The 19037-nt window shown below is 40.6% G+C and overlaps 1 protein-coding gene across 1 annotated transcript; it reads left to right on the forward strand.

The window, feature by feature from the left end:
* Window positions 1-11054: 11054 nt before the first annotated feature.
* Window positions 11055-18321, forward strand: LOC114849296 (zinc finger protein 501-like). Its single transcript, XM_029140562.3, has 3 exons — window positions 11055-12305; window positions 12406-12621; window positions 14324-18321. The coding sequence occupies exons 2-3, from the start codon at window positions 12565-12567 to the stop codon at window positions 15698-15700; spliced, it is 1434 nt and encodes a 477-aa protein (XP_028996395.1). The 5' UTR covers window positions 11055-12305; window positions 12406-12564; the 3' UTR covers window positions 15701-18321.
* Window positions 18322-19037: the final 716 nt, after the last annotated feature.

Here is a 19037-nt window from a genome sequence, read left to right on the forward strand (position 1 = left end):
ATGGTGTTAGTTTAGGGGAGGGATGAGGGCATGGTCATGACTACATAGTCAAGTAATTCCTGAACAATCAACTTCCTGTCTGGAGGCCACCCAACAGTTGGCACACTTCCTGTTTTGGAGTCCAGTGCATTGTAATGTAATAGAACAAACCTTTTCACCATAAATGAATAAAAACTTGGCTTGGTATTAAATGATTCCTAGATTGATTTCCTACGTAGATTTTCTGTGTACCGTCATGCACATTTGAATAGTGAAGAGTGGTAAACGTCAGCCAAGGGAAACATTAGTCAAAAGATATATAGATTGGCGAATTTCCATTTGAGCGTTAACTGCAGCTGGACACACAGGAGGAAACCATTCGTCCAGGGAACCGAGATGTGGAAGCAAAAAAACATTTTTTACCATGGTCAGTGAAAGATGCTGTCATGGACCTGAGGCTTTGTGTCACGTACACAGAGGAAAGCCACATGATTTTAATAGCTTGCACTAAACATGCCACTAATGCACTAATCCTTTACATTTACGTGTAAACCACAACCTTTACCTGACAGCCAGGGTGAGTAGATAGTGTTATTATACGTTTATTTGTCAGTTCCTAATGTTTTGTTGCCCTTCAATAAATATAATAAGGATATATATAATATTCACTTTTGTTGCGGCACAATTATTGTTTCCTCGTTATGAAATAAAAGTTGCTCTGGTGGAGTAATCAGATCTAGTTCCATCCATGACCTTTGTAAATATAGTCTGGCTGAGCCAAACACCTGTGAGCCGTCTGTCACAAGCACGGGGAGGCGCCAACAGCATACAACACAAAATGAATGAGGTCACAGGTAGTCGTGGCATTTCCTGAAAACAGTGCTTGTGGTATTAATCGAAGCAGTACAAAACTGTTGCCTGGTGAATGCTGGGCTGTTTTAAAACACTATAGACTTTGATTACATAAAATTTCCCCAAGGTGATGAAATAAAGTATGTCTAAAATACTGACTCATGCAGCTTTAACCTGCTTTATAGCAGAGGGTTGACATTAGCAGACATTACAGGAAGCCCAGGAGCTTCAGTCCAACTGCTCACTTCCCAGCAGTAAGCTGTGGCATCTGACCGAGCTCTGAGGAGGCTCATGTGTCTGGTGACAAGCCTGTCACGTCCATCAGCCTCTCTGGTCATAGTCTCATTCTTTGGCCACTGAGCCACAGAACGAGGAGGAGGACAATGAAGGCTCTCAACAGTGACTCAGATGAAAACAAAACAGCTTGTACATCACCATTTCTGTCATTGTGATCAGAAATAGTGTGATTTGTGTGAGTGTGCTGAGCCAAGTGACTGTGTTTAGGGCAAAGCTGAGCTGTCTATACAAACTAGGACCTACTGTATAGAAGAAATATCATAAATATATGTCATATTCATAAGTGTGTCTTATGTGTGTCAACATTGTGTCTCTGTTTCCAGTCCATACACTCACATATTGGATGATGACATACATGATCAACAATGAGAGTGTCTGGTTGCTGCTGGAGCTGGCAGTGCTGGGCACAGCATCAGGTTGTTGGTCTGTGCCTTGTACAAACATGTCCATAGTAGGAGAACCCACAACAGGCCACTGTTACTGCAGCTAATGTCTCCACCTTCAGGTACAAGACTTCTTTAAAAAAAAACAAATGGACTGCAAGGCACTGTGGGTAATATGTACCGTAATCAATACACATCAACACTTTTTTTAAAGCAGTGCAGACTTCTGAATTAGAACCTCTGATACGGTGCTGGTCGTGTGTGATAAGCTACTCCACAACATTATACAAACCACCACTTAATCCAGCCAAAGCTTATCAGCTTTTACTATACATTAACATATTAATAATACAGAAAAATTACATGAACCTTATTCAGAAGACAATAGATGCTACAGCTGTTGAGTGTAAATGTTAAATTTGTTTGGAACTAATAATGTCATTTATTTTTATTTATTTTTCTTATATATGTTCGCAAGACATTTCTGAAGTTGGTAATTATTGTGTATGGGAAGAATCGCACAAGGACTGTTAGTTTGTTGTGCCTGTTGTCCTGAGTCAGTTCGGCCAAAGACACACCTGGATTTGGACCATTGAAGTTAAAGGGGGCGGGGCTAAAGGAAAAAATAGGAAAGAAACTACGTAGTTTCAAATAAAAAAAATAAGATTGAAGCTCCCTGCAACGAGCGTTTATAAGTGGCGTCGTCATAGACATGCCATTTGGTGCAGTATTCTGAATTTTGTTGTGAGTTATTTCGTGTGAAGTTCGAGCATTAGGATACAGATGACTGTACTGTACGTGAGCGTCGACAGAGGCCACACACGCCTCAGTCTCGCTTTGCCAAAGTAACGAGGGAAAGTGGAGGAGGACCTTTGTGGAGTCGTCGGACCTGTTTAAGGAGAGGAGAGTTAATAGGATCTACTTAACGTCGTCAGAGAAGGCGTCGCAGATCCTGTGTGTTCATCTTGACAGACGCATCATCATTATCCCACTGTCAGACATTGGCTTCGTCTTGGATTTGTAAGTATATACTTTTTCCAGTTGGAGGCGCTCCAACTAGTTTTCATATTGTAAATTAAGAAATGTGCTCCTACCGGGATATTTGTAAATCTTCCTCTAGACCAAATACTGTTATTGGAGCCATATGAAACTGCCTGGTTGGAGGACTGCAGTAATTACAGCAGTGGGACTGGTGCAGCAGCTTAAACTTAACGCTAAAACTTCACCAACGTTGTCACACTGGAGAAAAACCTTATTCGTGTGAAAGCTGTGGAAAAACCTTATCTCGTCTCTCCAGACTAACACGGCGCCTCCCAGCAGAACCAGGAGCAGGTAACACAGGAGCAGGAAAGAAACAACGTTCACCCGGATCAGCGGCACCAGTAAAGACACGAGCCGGGCCATGGCGGCGTCTGGCCCAAATGTTTGTCTACAGACTGCAACCAGACACCCGGAACGAGTCAGGCCTAAAATATTTACAATGGTGGACCTGGGGCCCGTTTGAAGAAGGAGGTTTAACCAACGCTAAGTTTAAACCTGAACTCTGAGTTGACTTACACTGAGTTTGAAAACCTAGATTTTTCGTTTTCAGGACAGCTGAGAAGAGTTGGTTTAAGCAACTCCTAATTGACTGACTCAATCAAGCGCTATAAAAAGCCCTGATCAATGGAGTGAAGATATAACGAGTCACCATGGCAACAGGACAACAAAAGAGGTCCGTAAATGGATATGATACTTCAGGCATATAACGACTACGAGTCTATATTCCGTAGAAAAAGCAACACGGCTGCAGCGGCGAAAGAGAAAGAATTAGATTGGAAAAAAATAGCTGCTAGAGTGAATGCGTAAGTTTACATTTTAATCATATGTAACTAACTCAATTGAACTTTGCGTCCAACCAGTTAGTTTAGCAACTCTCCTGTAGTGACTCTGCGTTGTGTTTTATATGTTAAATGACGGTCGGGAGGACGTCGTCTGTTCACGTTGTACCGTTTATTTATGGGACTAGCATAAGATACTCATCTCCATGCGGTTAGCATCCTTGAAGCAAAACGTTTCCCAAAAAAAGAACAATACGCATGTGCAAAACGCTTAAACAAACTTCCTGGAATGAACAACAGTCTGGTTATTCACGCTGAAGTTGCTACCGTTGCTACTTTTTCAGTGGGGTCATCGGGCGTCGTCCTTGACTTCCTCTCCGCCTCAACTCTCCAGTCTTCTTTTACTGTCTCGTCTTCTTGGTGGCACCCCACCCCGGAGGGGGGGGGCAGCGCCCTCAGCTGACCACAAGTGGAATTAAGATTCACTCCGTTACACATACTGTACAGTGTTTGGTGTAAATAATTCCTAAATAAGGTTGGTATAGACCCATAAAGTATGTTTTTACTCATCTAAGGAGTTACTTCAGTATTTGCATAAAATACCGATGTTTGTATGAATTAAAAGTGCAGTGTTATGTTTATCCATTTTTAATATTCCTGTTGTGGTTGATAAAAAGTAATGATAATTCAATAATCCAGTACGCTTTATGGAGAGCAATTATTACATTAATCTAATTAGGTTTTTTAAAAGTTACCCAAAACTCATGTAATAATGGGAATTTAATTTAAATGTTTATGTAGGTGCAATCCTGCAGGCATAAAAAGAACGTGAAGAGGAAATGAAGAAAACCAAATAAATTATGATTTGCATTTATTGGTGGTGGTGGTTGATTAAGACGTTACAGCAAATCACCTCTCTGGCTGTCCTTCCATCCCGGTAATCTGCAGGGTGGATGGAGTCTTCCTCAGGGTCTTGTATTTGTAGGGCAGGGTGTAGCTCCCCTCTAATAATTGCAATATTGTGGAGAACAACACATGTCACAATAATGTCACAGGCCTCTCAGGTGTAACCCTCATGTGACGTAGGCACTGAAGACGTGCTTTCAGCATTTCCACCCATGCTCTTGTTCTGCAGTGCCAGTGCCTCTCGCGGCGTAAATTCAATGCCGTGCGAATTAATACAGCCTCCCCATCTACAGAATGAAACAGACATGCCATTTTGGTCTCTGCGCGAAGGAAACTGGTGAATGTACTGAAAGATTAAACGAAGTCAGCCTATTTAAACAGTGGTCACTTTAAAAAGGGGCAGAGAGAGGAAGGAGCACTAAGTCTCTAAAGACAGAGACACAACTCCCCGGCCTTGGGTTTGGGAGCTAGAGTCCAGAGTCCATCAGGCAGGGACAACCATTGAACAATGTAGGTAAAATGTCAAATACATAAACAGATGTAAGACAAAACATGAGATATTAATTAATTGCTGAACATAAGTCGTAAATCATATGACAACCGCATAGATTAAGGAAGAAACAATTTTTCCATTACAACTTCTTTGGTAGGGGCACAATGGTGGAATCTCAGTGGTTCTTTTCCAACCAGCAGTAGAAGCTCTTGAGGAACGCCTGCCAGCTGTTTCCTAGTTGGTGATGTGATGCAGGCCTCTTCAGGCCGATGTAGGATTGTTTATTGACAAGCTGTGCTGCAGCTTCTCGCCATAGCCCCTTTCTGTCAGATACAGAGCAGGAACGAAGAGAGGTAGGACCCAAATGCACAGCTCTTGAGTCAGGTCTTGCGAAGGCTTTAATAGCATCCGTACCAAAATACAGCTGTCAAAAACGAGTAAATCCTACAAGGCAGAGGTACTGTAAAACAGAATCAAGAACAGGTACTGAGTCATGCACTGGCTGGTGAACTACAAGATGCCGGAAAGTGGTGACAACACACATCAATCTTGCAAAGGCTGTGGGTGAGTACTGGGGTTTATATATATATAACAGAACTAATGATAATTTGAACATAGCTGTAGAAACACATGACTGGTGTTCAAGTGGAAACTAAGCATAAGGGAACCAAAACCGGGACTGGATACAAAAAAAACAGGAAGCAGTGACACATAACTAGATAAGGTAAAATAAAACTAAAATAAAGTTGATGATGATGATGATAAGTAAACTAGAACTAAGGCAGACACAAAACAAAACCGGAAATACTAAAATAAGACTGGAAACTAAACACAGAACTTGATCAAAAAGCTGGATCTATGACACTTTTAGCTTTTGTCAGCTTATGTCTAATTGTAATATCTAGTTATCTACTAACACGAAAATAAACAGTAATTTACCCGCGAGTCCTTCAGAAAATGTTTTCGCCTGCCATGAGTTTCGCTCAGCTGGGGGAATTTTTCCCATTTGGCCTAGAGTCTATTTAAAATCTGATGCTGATGATTAGAGCAGCTATTTAAAGGTCTTATGTCAAGCTCCATTACGAGGAACTCAAAGTCTTTCTTTTAGCCTATAAAAGTAAGTCCACTGACTTCCCTTGTGAAAGTAAACATACAATTTTAACCAATTCTATTAACAAAACACGTGGTATCTTACACAGATTAAGTAGTAGCATCATCCTTGTAGAGTCTGGTTCAGTGTGAGTCTGACTAATACTCATAAAACCATCAAAAACTGAATTACAATATTTTATAAAAAATAAGATTTTATAAATGACATATAATGGTTAGACAAGTCATGTGATTAAATTAACGTAGACTATTGTGTAGTTTTGGAAATTCCCAATAAAGAAGCTGATGAGAGAGTTGTTTTTTGTGTCATTTGTTGTAATATCAAAAATAATAATGGTAAAGCAAATTAAAACAATGACGTGAAACCAAAAAAACATATGGGGAGATCAAAAGTACATTGCTCCTGCTTTTGTTCCTTTCTTGGCTGGGTGGACCGTCTGTCTCTAGTCCAGTCAAATTGCATGTTACCACCTCATTCATCTCTGTCGTCATACTTGGAGCATGTTTTTCATGCTTTCACCTAGTACGACTGGCGTTTCACTATCGGAAAGAAGAAGCAATAAAAGTCAAAATAGAGGGAGAGCTTCTTGACCTTGGTTTTGGGGGAGTCAGGTGGGAGCCAGACACAGGGAGTGTAGTTGTGACCTATCCACAAAGTTCAATATTCAATTAAAATGACACTGATACACCTGAGGCAAGTGTATCTTTAATCAGGCAAGCAGTTCAACAGTGCAATGTCGAGTCAACAAATCTGATTTGCTGTGATTTAATTCCCACAACTAAGAAACGAAGAAAATGTCACTCATATAAAAACTGATTCATGATGCACATGCACATAGGAGTTCAGCAGAGAGGGATAGTGATGGCGAAATCGAAGTCTTGTGAAGCACTAAGCAACTTCGACACTTGACACAGTCAGAACATCGACATCTGCTGGTTGTGTGTGAGAACTGCATCAGAGCAGACTGACCATCAAACCCCCACTGACACGTGGTTGCCCATGTTTTATTCTCAAGTTATTTAATCAAAGGTGTGTAATTGTGTTTCTCTGTGGATTATAATATATCAGTAGCCTTGATGTGACAAATATGTTTGATAGTCAGATGTTATTATCAGTTTATTTGATGCTTTTACTTTTTTTTCAGGCTCCTACTTTTAAGATATATCACTCGTTTAACTTTAACATACAACAAACTATTAACATGTTAGGACAGGGGTGCTTCAGTTACCGCTGATCACCTCGATCAGGTGTGTTCAGTCAATGAGCAACTGAAAAGGCTAACTGACACACCTGATGAAGGTGATCAGCAGGGAGAGTTGGAAAACCAGCGTGACACCGGCCCCTCGAGGACCTGGGGCCCGTTTCAAGAAGGAGGTTTAACAAACTCTGAGTTAAAACGAAACTCTGAGTTGATCTACTCTGAGTTTGCAAACCTGGAGTTTTCGGTTCCAGAACAGCTGAAAAGAGTTGGTTTAAGCAACTCTGAGTTGTCTCAGAGTTAACTCAGAGTTAAGCGCGTGCACCGCGACGATACAGAGCCCTGATCAATGGAGTGAAGATATTACGAGTCACCATGGCAACAGGACAACAAAAGACGTCCTAAATGGATATGATACGTCAAGCATATAACGACTACGAGTCTATATTCCGTAGAAAAAGCAACACGGCTGCAGCGGCGAAAGAGAAAGAATTAGCTTGGAAGAAAATAGCTACTCGAGTCAATGCGTAAGTTTACATTTTAATCATACAGTGTTCAGCGTAACTAAATAATTTTAGTATTGTTGTCATTTTTCACTCGTAAAGTAAGGACTTTTTCACTCATCTAAGGCGTTACTTCAGTAATTGCATAAAATACCGACGTTTGTATGAATTAAAAGTGCAGTGTTATGTCTATGCCTTTTTAAAATTTCTGTTGTGGTTGATGTGGGATTTGTAAAGTAATGATAATTCAATAATCCAATACGTTTTATGGAGAGCAATTATTACATTAATCTAATTAGGTTTTTAAAAGTTACCCAAAACACGTAATAATATAAGAAATTAATTTCAGTTTTCATGTAGGCACAATCCTGCAGGCATAAAAGAACGTGGCTAAAAATGAAATATAAAAACATAATTCAAACAGGTATAAGGCACCATCATATCATGTGTGTAGACTACCTGACTTTACAATATTTGACATATTAAATAACTAAATAGCATGCAGAGTATAGCAGTGCAGAAGCATTTTCAACATGGCTGTAATGTTTTCACACAGTTAAATCATTTGACTTCTACTCAGCCAACAGAAAGAAGGCAGAGGCTAGAACAACTGGTGGAGGACCTGCACCTCCACCACGACGCATGCAGAGGAGAAGGGCCTCACCCTGAACACTGGAAAGCAGGGGCTAAAGGAATTTCTGGAGGGAGTTCATCAGAACCAGTCACTCCCCAGGATACAAGTGCATTTGTAAAATGTAAGAGGCCTTCCTATATATTTGATTTTTTACATAGCCTACTTTTGATATATTAATTTCTTAGAGTCTGGGTTGGGTTCTTTGTTGGTCTTAACAGATTCTGATGGTAATATATGAATCCTCCTGTCACAACAGAAACCCAGAATGTTGTGAGCATCATACAAAATAAAGCTTAAATTATGATAAGCAGTATTATAAAGTGTAATATTAATACAGTTTATACACAGCACATGATTTCTGATTTTTGTGTTGCGTAGCCTAAAGGATGTAACTTGATCTCCAAGTATACAAGTATACATTATTATCTCCCCTCTGCCCCAGAGTGTGAAAGAACAGCAGGAGGAGGTCAGTCACATTCTGCTGCACAGATGCACACAGTTCAGTGATGTTCAGTAAATGTCCGAAAAAATTGAGTTCAATTCTGTAAGAGTAATGAGGAACATGTCATGTAACTCTAAATCTTCTGTATTTTAGGTTACCGGTTATTGAGTTGTATAAACTAAATCTCAAGGAAATGTTATACTTGTACCACAAGATTGAAAAGCCAGATCTAGAAATTGAAATTCCCAAACACAAGCTGGAGATGAGTGTATAGTTAAAAGTGAATTGTATGAATTATTGGAAGAAGAATCATAAAATCTAACTATTGCCTTTGTATTTGTAGGAAATGGAAAAAAAACAAATAAATTATGATTTACATCTATTCAGTTTCTTTTATTGGTGGTGATGGTTGATTAAGACATTAAAGCAAATCACATCTGACTGTCCATCCACTCTGCAGATTACTGTGATGGAAGGAGTCTTCCTCAGGGTCTTGTATTTGTAGGGCAGGGTGTTGCTCCTCTCTAATAATTGCAATAATGTGGAGAACAACACATGCCACATTAATGTCACAGGCCTCTCAGGTGTTTCCCTGAGGTGATGTAGACACTGAAGACGTGCTTTCAACAGGCCTCTGGTCATTTCCACCCAGGCTCTTATTCTGCAGGGCCACATTAAAGCGCTGCTGGGGGCCTGCTTCAGGTTCTGGGTGAGGGGTCAGTAGTGTGGGCTGGCATGGGAGACCCCTGTCTCCAGCAGAAAGCTGTCAATCTCTCCTAGAAGAAAGTTCACATTACTTTAGTGCTGCATAGAAGTGTTCCTGTGAGTGTGAGTGTGAGTGCATGCATTGAAATAAGTCTATAGGACATACATGTACTTACCCCAGTGCAGGCTGTTATTTAGGGTTGACTCACGATATATTCATGAATTCACGTTTATGATATGTGCAGCATCACATATGATCTTGGTGATGTAAACAATGTAATGTCAGTTACTTCTGTAACATTGTATGTAGAACTTTTCTACATACAATGACTTCACTAACGTGCTCAGCGTCTCCAATGTTAAAGAAAACTACCGTTTGCAAAAAAAAACGTAACGCAACACAAAGAATCTGTTCGCATGTAAAAGCACAGCCACGATGGGTGATGTGTTTGACGTATGGGTGAATAAGATTATTAATGTATGTATGGAGTCTCGATAAAAACGGTACCGCTCAAATAAATATGCACGGCGATATGACAGAAAATTAACTCGTGGCGTTAAAATCCTCTCGCGGCGTAAATTCAATGCCGTGTGAATTAATACAGCGTCCGCATCTACAGGATCCTATAGAAACGGACATTTTGGTCTCTGCGCGAAGGAAACAGGTGAAATCTATGAATGAATTGAAAGATTAAACGAGGTATTTAAACACTGTTCACTTTAAAAAGGGGCGGAGACCGAAGGAAACTCTGGGTTTCCCGAATAAAACCTGCTCGCGACCAGGTTTGGTTCACAGAGTAAGTTGCCATAGTAACTGACTCTGAGTTTCGATTACCTCGCTTCTTGAAACGGGTTTAAACTTACCCCGCTTTACGGGTTTAAGTTACCTCGCTTTCTGAAACCGAAAACTCTGAGTTTTCCTCATTCCGGGGTTAACAAACTCAGAGTTTCCACAACACCACCTTCTTGAAACGGGCCCCAGGACTGCCCACCCTTGAGTTAAGAGATCAGGAATTTTATGTGTTGTAGCTTGTAAGTCAAATATTATGAACCAGCTTATGGAGCACTGTGAATTTGTATTGTAAACATACTTGAGACCCAGTGCTTGTCTCTCATTTGCCATTTACTTTTTGAAGTCTCGAAAGTCATTCTTGGAATTTGTGGAAAGGTTTCCATCACAGATGTTGCCATCTAAACAAATAAAGGTCATTTTGCCATGTATTACAATTACAATTACAACATTAAATTTATTAGTACATATACAGTATGGTACTCTAACAACCCTTTTTAAAGACATCATACACAATTGACCACCTATTTTTAGTACATAGTGGTACTGTATTTTACTAGCAGAATTAGGTCAGTTGTGTTGTTATACAAATGCTATACAAAGTATCAATTTACCTTTACGACAATCACATTACAGCTATTTCCATCCTGCTGTAAGTAAGTCAAGTTATTCACCATTAAAGTGTAATGGCCATACAGCATTACAGTATGACATGGTACGTTTGAATACTAATAAATCCTAAATTGTACAGTAAAAGTACACAGGTCTTTTTGAAGTTATAATGTACTACCTCTACTACAAGGACATACCGGTGAGACTCTGAGATTATGGACCAAAATCATTGTAATTAAAGCCAAACTGATACTGCTTTTTAGCATTATATGCCAGTTTAAGCTAATACTAAAATACACAAGTAAAAGTACACAGATTTCTATTTGGCGACAATTTATCTATATATGCAATATTTTCTTTCGTAGTTTCCCATATTTTGAACCTATCAGACGTCTCGTAATAAAAAGAGGAAGTGGCGACGAGCGTGTTTTGTGCTCTGCTGTAAAGCGCGTAATAGGGGCGCAAGACGTTTTTGAAACGCGGCTCGCTGAACGACGGATGAAAGAACGACGACTCACTTGACCGCAGTCCAGTCTCGCTTCGCCAAAGTAACGAGGGAACGCTGAGGAGGATCTTTGTGGAGTCTTCGGACATGTTCGAGGAGAGAAGAGTAAATAGGATTCACATAACGTCGTCAGATAAGCCGTCGCAGATCCCGTGTGTTAATTTGTGTCGTGACAGGCGCATCATCCTTATCCTTCCGTAAAGCAGTTTTTCTCTTCGGTTTGTGAGTATACATTTTTTCAGTTGGAGGCGCTCCAACTAGTTATTATATTGTAAATTCAGAAATGTGCTATATAATAGTTAGTGTAGCAATAGTAATTGTAGCATCTGAGGATGTTGGTTTATTGTGTTGACACAGGAAACAGTTTTGTACATGGAAATTACGAGTTGTTGCAGGGTCAGTGAATGGGCCACAAAGGTAACTGTTTTCAACCGTCTTTGAACGCACGACAAGAACGAGGTGCGCTCGAAAGCGAAAAAGGTGGACACGGCGGAGAACTTAAAATAGTACACGGGGAGAGACGTAAAGGGAGGAAGAGGCAAATTACGGCGACGGTATTTTTTGTTTTGGTTTGTTTAGCTCCGGTCAAAGTGGCAACGAGGTGAAGTTTATTTTTTAAATTATAAGTTTAAAATATTTTGTGTCTGCTAAGCTAGCTTAATTGTTGTTGTGTTTCATTTATTGTATTGTTGTTGTTTTTATGCCTAGCTCTTACGGCAGGTTTGAGGTGACCTCCACAATAAAGAAAGGCTTCAGACCACCAGTAAAGCTTGAATTTTTTTTGACTGGACGCTACAGTAATAAATGGTTGTAAATCTTCCACAAAACCAAATGCTGTTATTGGAACCATATGAAACTGCCTGGAACCCTGTAACGTCTCTGCTTTGTTTTTTTTTCTTTTCATTCTCTTTAGCCTCTTCCTGTCAGAACTGTCAGACATCAATAAGTAAAGGCTTCGAAAGAAGCTAAAGCAGGCAGGGACTGGTGCAGCAGCTTAAATGTAGGTGAGCAGGAACGGCGGGAGAAAATGCAGCAGAAAACTACTGTAAAGGCCTGAGGCACGAGCAGAACACAGGTGAGTCAGGATGAATGATGAATGAATGATGGATCGTAAAATTTCTTTGCTACTGAAAAGTGTAACAATTAACTGTAGTGGAGCATTGTCTCCATAACAGGGGATTTCCACACATAGAAGAACTAAGTTCCTCAGCATCGCCCACCTGTTAGTCATCATACGATTATTTGAGATCTGGTGCCATCGTGGAGTTTGCATTCAGAGTGTAGAGCTGCTGAACTCAGCGACCTGGACCTAAGTGGACCAATATAACCTTAAAATGAACGTCAGAGACCAGTCCATGAGCGGAGACAACTCTGGTCACACAGATCAACAGGTCAGTGCAAATAAGTTCATCAATAAGTAATTATATTTAGTAATTAATGTTTAAATTATGTGTGTGTGCGTGTGTGTGCGCATGTGTGTGTGTATTATATAGAACCACCACATTTCTTGAATTTAATTTTGGGTTTAAAGCATAAAATCTTTAAATAGCAAGAGTAGATCGGCCGCATACATATGGACAGTATGATGCATCTGTAAATATCCCAGAGTGCGATAATGACATTAAAGTTACAACAGCAGTAACAGAGCTATTGTACAACAACAACTAACTCTTTTCCAGGTCAAAGATTCAATTAACTAATTACTAAAAACAATTTCTATACTCAGTATCTTTTTGGTGGTTGAGTTTCACGACAGTGTTTCATTTCTTTGGATATTTAAATTGTATGTTGTTGTAGAGGCAAAAAATTTTGGGAGCTAATGAATCACTCAAAGAGTCAATCGAAATTGTCTTTCTGTGGTTTATTCTTGCAAGAACAGAAGTACGCAAAGACGGTGAAGAGTTGCCCTGCAAGAGTGTAGTTCTGGAATCTTCCCCTGTGCCTCCCTAATATCTCTATTGTTGCTAAGGAGCTGTGATGTCTTATCTGCTCCGGGAGTTTCATGGTCATTCACAGCCCAACTCAGTGATAAGTGTAACCTAGGAACAACAGGGTGTTCATACATTTGAACTATTTATGTTCATTGCAATGTTTTATAGCACATCAAAGAAGTAACATTACTCATTGAATTATATAGATTTATCAAAGTTCTGCCACAATAGAAAATAGCTTCACATAGTTGAAAATTCCATTGCAGTAGCAGGGGCCTCATGTAAAGACTTGCGTAGATTTTCTACTTAACTTGGTGGAAGTTCAAATCCAGAAAACTGCGTAAGTACAGATGTATAGGTCGCTACTAAGTACAAACGTACACGTTTTCCTTTGTACATCCCAATCAACGTAGAATTGATTACAGGTGAATGAGTAGCAGACTCCTCGTGAAACGCCACAATATATATATATATATATGTTAATTCATTTAAATACAGTCTGCGTCTGCGCAGTACACCGAGCGGAACCGTGTGTGCAGGTTCTGCACTTAACAAAGTGGTCTGATATAAAAGTGGACGTGAAGCGAAACCACCAAAAGAGGCAGAGTTGAAGGAGAACACAGACTCACCTCCTGACACTGTGTTCACTTACTAATTTTAATTTTTATAATTTTAATAATTTTAAATTTTACATTAAACTGCCAACTAATGTTGACGCTGAAGACAGGATGATATATTATCGTGTAAATAATGATTGTTTTCACATGATTATCCGTTTCCAAGTTTCATCTCATAGTGTTGCCGATGGGCCAATAGCTGTAGAAAGCCAGTGAGCTACCTTAGAGTTACGCAAATTTCTACTTCACCTAGTTTTTGATACATCTGACCTTAGGCGTAGATTTGTGATCAAGATTTTGTGTGCAAGGACCCTTCATACACAAAGCCCCAGGAAATTAGTAAAAAAACATCCACCCAAAGAAACAGTACTTCTTCACTGCAGGCAACAAATGCCAAAGATGCTTCCCAGTGACTAAAAGTGTCATGTGTCAAAGTATAATCGGAAGCAACGGATGTGTTCATTTTCGTTTGATATTGTGGCTATTTTTTGTGTCATCCTGCGATTGAACTGCCTCACTCTTCTTCTGTGTATCTCTCACTCTAGAACCATATTGGAAGAGAGGTTTCAAGGCTACATCTCTCTCACCAATATAACCAAGCCTTCACTAGACCTTCACAGTTAAAGCTTTGTCAGGAAGTTCATTCTGGAGAGAGCCTATACAGTTGTGACCAGTGTGTCAAAGCTTTTGCTACAAAACGTAACCTAAAGACCCATCAGCAAATTCATACAAGGGCAAAACTGTACACCTGCAACAAATGTGGAGCAAGTTTCCACAGTTCACAGGCTTTTAAACTCCATCAACATGTTCACAGTGGAGAGAAGCATCACTCCTGTGACCAGTGTGGAAAAATGTTCTCTACATCCTCCAAGCTAAAAAGGCACCAACGCATTCACACTGGAGAAAAACCTTATTCATGCGAAAGCTGTGAAAAAACATTCTCTACATCCTCCAAGCTAAAAAGGCACCAAAGCATTCACACTGGAGAAAAACCTCATAGGTGTGATCAGTGTCAAATATCTTTTACTACGTCTTGGAACCTAAAACAACACCTGCGGATTCACACAGGAGAGAAACCTTACAGGTGTGATCAGTGTGGGAAAAGGTTCTCTCAGTCCGGCTACTTGAACATGCACCGGAATATTCACACAAGAGAAAGACTTTATTCATGTGAAATCTGTGAAAAAACGTTCCACCATATCACCAGCCTGAATGTTCACCAACGAAGTCACACTGGAGAAAAACCCTATTCATGTGAAAGCTGTGGAAAAGCATTCTCTACATCTTCAACGCTAAAACTTCACCAACGCATTCACACTGGAGAAAAACCTTATTCGTGTGAAAGCTGTGAAAAAGCATTCTCTACATTCTCAGCGCTAAAACTTCACCAACGCAATCACACTGGAGAAAAACCTTATTCGTGTGAAAGCTGTGGAAAAACGTTCTCTACGTCCTCAAAGCTAAACAATCACCAACGTGTTCACACTGGAGAAAAACCTTATTCATGTGAAAGCTGTGGAAAAACGTTCTCTACATCCTCAGCGCTAAAAAGGCACCAACGCATTCACACTGGAGAAAAACCTCATAGGTGTGATCAGTGTCAAATATCTTTCATTACGTATTGGAGCCTAAAAGAACACTTGCGGACTCACACTGGAGAGAAACCTTACAGGTGTGATCAGTGTGGGAAAAGGTTCTCTCAGTCCGGCTACTTGAACAGGCACCGGAATATTCACACAAGAGAAAGACTTTATTCATGTGAAAGCTGTGAAAAAACTTTCCCTCATCTCACCAGCCTGAATGCTCACCAGCGGATTCACACCGGAGAAAAACCTTATTCATGTGACCAGTGTGGAACAGCGTTCTTTACATCCTCAGCGCTAAAACTGCACCAACGTGTTCACACAGGAGAAATCTTATAGGTTTGATCAGGGTGGAAATACATTGTCTTGTCTCTTCAGCCTCAAATCTCACCAGCACATTCACATTTAGCAGAACCTTCTTTCTGCAGAAAAACCCTGTGTCCAGCAGCGCAGCATTAGCTGTGTCTTTCTATAGACAAAACTTGGCTGTAGAAGGGAATTCATTCATCTTAAATGAAGACAACATACTTTATGCAAACAGGACAAAAGCTTTATGGGTGTGAATAAGAAGGGTTTCCCCAGATTTAGTTGCCTGCAAGGACCCTGGCTAACTCACACTTTGGATGAGTAACTCAATAGTTAGGTAGATAGTACAGAGGACATTGATTGTGTTGGAGAAAATATATTTTCATCTATTATTCATCTCATTTATACATTTACCATTTATGGTTTGCATTTGCTGTGCCTTATAACCACATTGACAGTTGCACAAACTTCTAACCACATGCTTAAGTTCTTATACAAGTATTGTCATATACGCAGGACAACTTTGTCACATTTGCTTTGTGCTCCTATTCAGGCGTAGGTGTTCAAAACCACAACATTCTGAATTAAAGATTTCATCCAAATGGCTTCTTGGCATTACTAAAATCATAGTACTAGATAGGTAGTTACTCAGTGATTCCTCATGACTAAGACCAGACAATATACAGATGTTTTTCATCTGATCTTCCCACAGACACACCCCAGTCAGACATTTGAACACCAGCACGCAGTGACGACCTCTGTTTAAATAGAAGCTCTATTGTCTCTGTAAACTCTGGGTGTTGTGAGTATAAACTGAATCCTCTTAACTGTTTGTCTGAACACTCAAACATCCCTTAGTACAGTGTGAGTTCTTCAAAAAGGCAGGTGAAGGGAATAATGAAAGAGGCCCTGGAGGAGGGCTGAGGTCAGGGGAGCTCACCCTGTAACCCACAGCACTGGCCACAGAACCAGAATGACCCTTGGGAGCCCCCTCTTCCGGCTGAGACGGAGACAGAGTCTTCATCTTCAGCAGGCGCTCTACTGGAGGACACACAGGACCATTGACAGGTGGTACCAGTGTTTTGCTTGGTGCCTTCTCTGAAACATTCATTTTGCTGCATCTTGGACATTGGAGTGACAAAATTTGCAAGCCACCTGAATTATAGTTTACTGTGGCTGACTTGACACGTGCCGTTCCACTAGGACACACCTAAAGATACACTAAAGGATGAGGTAATAGTATGAGGAAAGGATGCATAAAGGATACCTTTATGCAGAAAAAAAACATTCCTCAACAAAGTGTTATTTTAGCAGGTCAGGTAATTACTGCATAAGAAATAATTATTACTATATATTTTTAATTATTTACACTATTTCACATTCACAGTTCTTTTATCAAGTTATTGTACATTTATGGTTTTTGCACTGACTCATTGTTTTGTGATTGGAGAGTTCATCTCAGACACAGCCTGCGGGAAGAAGCTCACTCCGTGTCTGGTGGTTCTGGTGGACAAAGCTAGTGGTGCCTACCAGAGGAGAGGAGCTTAAACAGTATGTGTCCAGGGTGTGTGGAGTCAGCAGTGACACTGAAAGCCGGTTTCCTGAGTCTGACCCGGTACAGATTTATGATGGAAGGAAGGATCACACAGTGATGGAGGTGCAGAGGACAGACTGGATGGTGACAATGTAGACTATGGTCATCAGCTCGTGAGCCAGATTGAACTTCCTGAGCTGTCTCGGGGGGGTCAGGTGGTTCCTCCTAATCTCAACCTTTATCTCCACAGCTCCACAGTGTTGGTGGGCATGTTTAGATGTGGTGCTGCCCAGCATGTAAAAGGGGGATCCAAGTGCTGCAGGATGTGCTGCAGTCCCAGGTTTACTGCATCATCCACTGACCCGTTTTTCCTATAGGTGAACTGCAGGGGGTCCTGCAGAGGGTCTGTGATGCCCTTCAGATGCCTCATCACCAGCCTCTCAAATATCTTCATGACCACAGGCGTCAGGGCAACAGGTCTGTAGTCGTTCAGGCTGGTGATGGTGGACTTCTTTGGCACGACAGTGGACTGTCTGAAGCAGTTGGGCACTGTAGACAGCTGCAGAGACCGGTTGAAGATCTGAGTGAAGATCAGCGTTAGATGGTCAGCACAGACTCTCGGACAGATCATCCGGTCCCATATCCTATGATTTTCTGCCTGCTGACATCTTCCTTACAGACCTTCAGTGCAGGTAAGGTGGGAGGGTGTGAATGTTGTGGGGTGTAGGTGAGCCTATTGTGTGGCCAGGAGTCACCGTGAGTCTCTGTTATTATTGTTATTCATTTCGGGTTTTATGTTGTTAATTTCCTGTTTTCTGACGATTTCTGATCCTGTTCCACTTTACCAGTGTGTCATGTGATTCATCAGCTGTTTTCCAATAGTCATTAGTTCAGTATATAAGCGCCACCACTTACCTTGCTCATTGCCAGAGTGTCTGTTCATGTCATCCTGTAGTCAAGCCATCCAGCAATCCTGTATAAGTCCTTGATTTTGTCTGTGCCTGTTTTGTCCTAGCCTCTGCCTGTCCTTTGCTGAAGCTGGATTCTTGTTTTTTGACCACTGCCTTTCCAACCACCCTGCTGCCTGCCGGGTTGCTCAATAAATACTTGATTAATCTAAGCCCGGCAGTAGAAGCTGTTAATTAAGGTCGTCTGCCAGACGTTTGCCAGCCTCAGGGTGTGGAGATGGTTTCCTGTAGTTAGTGATGCGCTGCAGGCCTCTCCAGACAGACCCAGGATTGCTTATTGATAAGCTGTTCTGCAGCTTCTCATCATAGCTCCTTTTAGCCACCTTCATCTCCTTTGTCAGCCTATGTCAAATTATAATAATGAGTACGCAAAATATAAATTACCCATGAGTCCTTCAGAAAACGTTTTCGCTTGCTAGGCCATTAATATTGTGGCCAAGTGCAAGTCACAAACAAACAAAAAGACGAAGCACAACGTCATTAACAACAAACACAACAACATTAACAGGACACACACCAACATTAACAGAAAACACGACAACATTAACAAAAAACACAGAGACATTGACAAGAAACACAAAAATATAATATCACTTACTTTCCTGTGTATAGATAAAAACACCTGTTTGTTGCATGGTCAGGAAAGACATCCTCATGATGCTGGACTATAAACGTAAAACTCAGTTAGCACCACCTGTAATGACTTAATTAACAAGTTAACAGTGCTTAACTTCTGTAAAGCAGACGCCCTATTAGTTCTCTCCATGTTTTACTTTTATCAACTTCTTGGCACCAGAACAGACATCATCTAGAAAGCCAGTTGAGAAACAGTTATGGTTAAGTTAGCTAACTTTCCACAGATACAAAG

The sequence above is a fragment of the Betta splendens genome, chromosome 2 (assembly GCF_900634795.4).
Source record: "Betta splendens chromosome 2, fBetSpl5.4, whole genome shotgun sequence".
NCBI lineage: Eukaryota > Metazoa > Chordata > Actinopteri > Anabantiformes > Osphronemidae > Betta > Betta splendens.

Bases quoted from the DNA above. Each gene is read 5' to 3' on its own strand.
- LOC114849296 (XM_029140562.3), top strand. From the start codon at position 12,565: ATGAACGTCAGAGACCAGTCCATGAGCGGAGACAACTCTGGTCACACA. The intron at 12,622-14,323 runs GTCAGTGCAAAT...CTCTCACTCTAG, and splicing joins CTGGTCACACAGATCAACAG to AACCATATTGGAAGAGAGGT.